The 6521-nt window shown below is 28.6% G+C and overlaps 1 protein-coding gene across 3 annotated transcripts in view; it reads left to right on the forward strand.

Moving 5' to 3' along the window:
• Positions 1-6006, forward strand: part of LOC111639087 (integrin alpha-4-like) — a 31350-nt gene extending 25344 nt beyond the window's left edge. For 2 of the 3 annotated variants that reach the window (XM_023384861.1, XM_023384862.1), the window contains 7 exons: positions 848-914; positions 3801-3905; positions 3979-4107; positions 4751-4870; positions 4940-5026; positions 5096-5212; positions 5869-6006. In XM_023384861.1, the coding sequence (XP_023240629.1) occupies positions 848-914; positions 3801-3905; positions 3979-4107; positions 4751-4870; positions 4940-5026; positions 5096-5212; positions 5869-5946 (703 nt within the window). In that variant the 3' untranslated portion in view covers positions 5947-6006. The remainder of the gene's footprint in view (positions 1-847; positions 915-3800; positions 3906-3978; positions 4108-4750; positions 4871-4939; positions 5027-5095; positions 5213-5868) is intronic. The other variant, XM_023384863.1, reaches the window with a different exon arrangement.
• Positions 6007-6521: the final 515 nt, after the last annotated feature.

Here is a 6521-nt window from a genome sequence, read left to right on the forward strand (position 1 = left end):
ATAGAATGATTAATTTTGTTTCTGAAGTATTGCATAGCGAATTGTTCAAATTAATTGTTGTAGTTATACACGTAATTAATAAAATAATATAACGTTCGGTATCCCTTTCTATGTATTATTCCTTAGTACAACTGACGGTGTGAATCGAGGATACGCGTTACGAGCAGTGACATGATAATTGAAAGGTATAAAAATACCGTTACATAATTTATGGACCATTCCATTGAAAGCTTGAGAACCCCTAATTCGAATTAGCTTAGTATACCACTGGTTATCACATTAATATCAATTCTTTGATAACTGTATGACATTTTAAAAGATAAATTATTTTTTTCAAAATTATTTTAACAAACTATTTCTCTTTACAAATTAATATTGAATACGCCTATATGTTTAAATTTAATATCTATTTAAATATTCTGAAGATAGAAGTCATACTGAAAATATTAAAATATTCTTAAGCTTCTTACTTATAGTTTCCATTTTTTGAAATTCTGGCATTTACTACTTTTAATTCCATATCTTCTTTTCATCGATAATTCATTTGTTTTTATCATTGATTACATATAAATTTCATACTCAAAAAGCATGAAATTTAAATGTAATTAATGATAAAATATAATTCAAGATAATATTTGTCAGTGAAATATTATCTTATCCCACTGACACATATTAATCAACATCTTTAAGATAAAAAAAAAATAAAATTGTGTTAAAAGCCATATTGGAATTTTGATATTCATTTGACTTTAGATAAATTTTTAATTCATGTGGTTTTTTAAAAAATTAATTGTTGGAAAAAAGTCAATTGTATCAGTTTATAACTATTTTTTTATTTTTTCTTCAGATTTACTGAAAATAAAGTATTGTTTTTGACAGAAAAGACAAAATATCTAATCAATCATACTTACTTTGTAAGTAAATTTATCAGATGTTTAAAAATATTATTATTAAATTTTGAATTTAGTATGTTACTTTAATTAACTTATAATTTTTAATTACGTGAAAGAATACTAATTTTTTTAAATATTAATATATGTTAAGTCGGTCAGATTCAATTTCTAGTCTAAATTTAGAATCTGTTAAACATTTTCCGTCCTCTTGGAGTCGTTATTTTATTTCTAATGAATAAATCAGTTCTATAAATTTAGAGAAAAGGACTTTGTTTATCAGAAACCAAAATTTGTGTATAAATCTTCGATTCCAGTAAAGCTGAGCCCAATTAAGATAGAAAATGCTTATGCATGCAATTTAAAATAGACTGCCCCTCCCAATTCCTCTTGCAACTGAAGTTTAAAAAAAATATATATATATATATGTTATTTATATGGCGTTTGGTAAAAAAAAATAATGACCCTTCCCTCAAGACTTTCACATTTTTGAACTCCGGGAACTTTGAAACGTCGAGAAATGCAAAAAACATTTTTAGTTTTTTTTCTGTATGTATGGATGTTTGTGTGTATAAGGAGGGCACGATTTTTGTTCACTCATTCTGATGCTTAAATTAATAATTCCTATGCCTTTTATAGAAAAATTCCGAAATTTTGCAGAAGGTTTGTGTATTTGGAAGGTTGATGCTATTAAAGTTTGCTGGTTAAAGGTCAAGAGGGTGGGGAGATAGGGGAGGTCGCGTGTCATATCTCGAGTAGGATCGGACTTAATGAAGATTTGCTTGTTATTAGCATTTGCAATTTTTTAAAATAAAACTCATTCCTATCCTCAAAATTAAACTCTTTGTCCTTTTATAATAATTAATTATATAAAAGTTTTAAAATAAAATATCATAACAGGTGGCGCCATACACAATAATTTAAATGTCGTTGCCGGGAAAGTTACGCAACTCGTTGCTAGATTTTCTCAATCACTGGGTATAATAGTAGAAATCATTTAGTACAGTATTAGTATTAAATTTTTTTAAATTAATTATTCATGTCTTTTCTTAGCTATATTGTTTCAATACAATTAAAGTAATAATCGCTATACATTATTTCAGTGGTTCCCAATTACTTTTCCCTGCGTACCACTTCAAGAAAGAGCTCAAACTCGCGTACCCCTTATAGCAGAAATTCATATTAATCCATACTAACATCATAAATTCGAAGATAATTCTGCTGCTGTCTGTTACCTTTTCACGTCTAAACCACTGAACAGGTTTTAATAAAATTTGGCACAGAGATAGCTTACATGTTGGAGATGAACATGGGCTACATTTTACTGCGAGAAAATATCTTACTCCCACGAGAAAATTCGATATAATGCGGGCGAAGCTGTGGGTAGACAGCTAGTGATAAATAGAATAAATTTTTTTTTACATTTATTACCTTTAAAATACAATTCTAATAATAATGAAAATAACATAAGGTTATTTAATTTTAATGTGACAAATGTGCACGATTTTCTTTGCACAACTTTGTAAAATCTGGTTGCTTTTTGGTCAGCTTCAGTCTCGAGTCATCTTCGAGCCGAAGTCGGTGACGATGTTTAGTTTTCGTGTTTATCATGGCCGAAAATCCGCTCTCGCAGATGTATGTTGTGCAAAATGGTAGTAAATATTCTATTGTATCTTCGCTGACATGATAATAATGATAACTGTATTGTGTTAATTGTACAATTTTTGTTTCTTGCGTAAGAATTTCATTTAGGTATTGTCACAAATGCATTTTTTCATGAAATTTCGAGAATATTTTTAGTTATAAATAAACGAATTTGTGCATTCGACATCGTGTTGTAAATTGCCAAATTTTTGATAGTCCACCCATTATTTTTTTGATTGCTTCATCTCATGCATTTAAATTTTAAATCGACCGATTTTAGATTGCCGAGCGTACCCCTTCATGCAATTTCGCATACCCCCAGGAGTACGCGTACCACTAATTGGGAACCATTGCATTATTTTAATGTATTTTAAATGTATCTTAAATTAATTGTGGGGCTGAGTGGAAAAACGGCATATTCCATAAAACTACAAAAAATGAGTTGCTAACAAATTTGGATTTGTTCATCATCAATCCATCTTCTAAGAAACGTTCACGATTTGGTTGCATGTCCTACAGGTTCTGTATTCATATTAACAAAGAGCTGCACATTAAAATGCTGGTGAATTGAAACACAAATCCTTCTTTTTCTCGAAAACCTCCTAATGTGGGATATGGCATTTTTTCACTAAGCCCCTCAATTTTATCATCTTGCCGAAAATATTGGATCTACAAGGTGTCCCACAGGCCTGAAACCATAGGAGTCAAGTTATTTTGGGAGTCAAATTCAAGTTATTTTGGTAGAGGAACCTGTAGTCGACAGGAAGTCACTGAAGAGTTTAACAGGCTACATCCAGACTACTAGTCTGATGCGTCCTGTTAACTATTTGGCAACTTCATGCCAACTGCAGGTCCTCACCATCAAAATAGGTTTTTTCCTCCTTACTCGGCACATGCTTTACCTGTAAAGGAATAAACAAAGATCAACAAAACTCTTATTGTTGATCTTATGAGAAACCCTATATAACCCTATAAACCCTATATACCTATCTTATATATACGGTATATAAGATAAGTATATTATAAATCCCTATTACCTTCTTCATAAAAATATTACACATTATAAATGGACTTTACTACAGAAACATAAGCAAACTCTACATCCTACATATGTAATTAAAAGATTATTTAGAGCACAATATAAATCTGAATAATCTATCAGAACAATATTAATGCATCAATTTATATTACAACAGATATGTGATTTTTAATGTTATATATTTTTCATAAATACTTTATTTATTAGAAATTATAATATTTGTTTAGATATTTAAAACTCTGAAACAACAGGTACCATTAGTAGAAGTAGTATTTTCAATTCCAATAAAACATTCAAAAAGCGGATTGCAATTTCTAGAACCTGAAATTGAGGTATTCTTTTATTATTATTATTATTACTTGTTATGTTTTAAAATATCAGTTTAAAATTTAAATATATTAACAGGTAGACAACAGTACAATTAATAATGTTCCTACAAATTGTAATGAAGCAAGTTTTATGACATCTGTCATAAAAGGAAAATACACACATGAAGACCACGCAAATCACTCAGAATTTCAACCAGTTTATTTAGTAAGTAATAAAATGATGTTCATAATTACTTGTATAATGTCGAGAATATCCTTGTAAATTTTATCTAAAAATAATTATGCTTTATTGGAATGAACTTTTAAATTATATTTAAAACTCACATGCTTTTTAGATTCCCACCAGTGGCACTGAACACTGGTAGTTTGTTGCGTGTTTTCGCCTCGCCAATGGGCTGGCGACGTGGAGTTTTCCAGGTTTTCTTCGCGTGTCTAAAACCAATATAGGAGCTAGTTTCCCATAGAAACTTATCTACGGAACGTATTGCTTCCTTGGCAGATCACCCATGAGTTGCATTGCTTTATTCTATCATTCCACTTCATATACTTTTTAGTCCATCTGGCTCAATTTCAGGATATTAATTTTAAAAGAACAGCATTACATCTTATAAACATTATAAAGTCTTTAAAAATTTAACTTAAAATACTTATTGCTGTCCTAAAAAGGACAGCAATAAGTATTTTAGTAGTAGTTAAGGCCTTAAAAATAAAACTAGAAAAGGCTCAAAACTCTTTGGCTTTAACCATTTAACAAATTATATTCGAATAAAGCATAGTTTCCTAATAATTTGAGTTTAAAGTAAAGTTTTTATAATTTTATACATTTTAAAAATAATTTTACTATTTAGGATTGTTCAAATTCTATTTGCAAATCTTTCAAATGTAAGATGGGACCATTTTTAAATACAGAAAGTTTTGCAAAATTCCAACTACACGGATATATTAATTTAAAAAACTTGGACAATATTGTAAGTATTTAAATAAAAGCTTGCTTGAAATTTCAATAATATTGTTAATAATTCTTTTTTAATTATTAGGGAATACAAACTATCACTGCAATTATATCACAAGGAATAGTTTTAACACAGAATAAAAATAAAACTTCAGAAAAGGATTATGCAACAGTAAAACTAATCAATTAATTTATGATAATATAGATAACTTAATTAATAATTTTTTTTCTTATAAAATAGGTAGGAACATATTTACAGAAGTATACTCATCAAAAGAAAATTGCCACATGGATAATTATTGTGAGCATATTAGCTGGACTACTGCTTTTTACTCTCATAATTTTGTTATTGGTAAAGGTATGTATAAATAAAATAACACAAATTATATAAACCTTTAAGTATAAAAGAGAAACATAACATTTTAATTTCATCTACAATAAAACGGAGCTTACTTTCAAAGAACAACTTTGTAGTTCCATGCAGCTTTAATGGAATGTAATACAAAAATACAAGTATTTATACGTTACTTTTTTCCAATAAAAAAGCACTAAGTAATTAAAAATTGCATTTTCACAAATACTTTTATTACGAAAATTTCAGCCTCAAGTTTAATTATTAATAGAACAATACTTGTAATTTTTTTATAAATCTACTTAAGCCAGATTAAAAGCTCGTTAATGATGCAAATATGTTCGTGAATTACCATAATTTCCGTATGTAATTCGTTTGCATCATTAAAAGTAACCAAAGCGAGTGGGAGTTGGCCCCTCGCGAGGTCGAATCGTCACAAAATTTTTGTTTTGAATAGTTTATATCAGAAGCAAGTGTTCTCGCACTTGTTTCCAATATAGCAAGCGTAGAAGGAAGCGAAGTTGAGCCGTCGTAGAACATTAAGAGTGCGAAGCCTCCTAGTTGTATATAAGCCTAATGTAAAATATTTTATCTTATATTTTTAAATATCAAATAAAAAAAATTATTAAATTTTTAAACAGCAAATTAATTTTTCTTTCTAGTGTGGATTTTTTAGACGTAAAAAACAAGAAGAATTACGGGAAATGAAGGAAAATAATCCTGATACAATAAAATGCTAATGTGACATTTATATATTGTTTATTTAAAGTTTAAGTACTTTTGTCAATAATAAAAAAAAACTGTTTCAATGATTGCAAATTAATTAAATCTTCAAATTATGCCAAGTTATAATTTATAACAATTTAGACGACTATCAAAATTGTTATAAATTATTACTTGGCGTAATTGTTTAACATCTCAGATGTTTTTATTTAATAATTGTATTATTACGCCAAGACATAAGATCGGTCGACGCTCGGTGACCTCCGAACAAATGCTTTCAATCATGATCTATTGATAATAGGGTTTCTCAATCGGGATTCCGGGATCCCGGGATTCCGGTTGTTTTTTTAACCCGGGAAATATCCCGGGAAATTTTTCTTATCCCGGGAAATCCCGCAAATTTCTTAAAAATTCACTTTTTTTCTTATTTTGTGTTAAGGTTGAGGAATTTTGCAAATAGAAAGCATAATTAACTCATTCACTGTCAGAATACATTTGTATTTATTAATTTTAAACCTACCTATTAGTTTTTTTTTTAAATTTTGCTCGTTATAGCATGTCACAAATGGTCAATAATCAATATATAGCTTAT

The sequence above is a fragment of the Centruroides sculpturatus genome, unplaced genomic scaffold, assembly GCF_000671375.1.
Source record: "Centruroides sculpturatus isolate CEXI.00-Female unplaced genomic scaffold, Cexi_2.0 scaffold1274, whole genome shotgun sequence".
Taxonomy (NCBI): Eukaryota; Metazoa; Arthropoda; class Arachnida; order Scorpiones; family Buthidae; genus Centruroides; species Centruroides sculpturatus.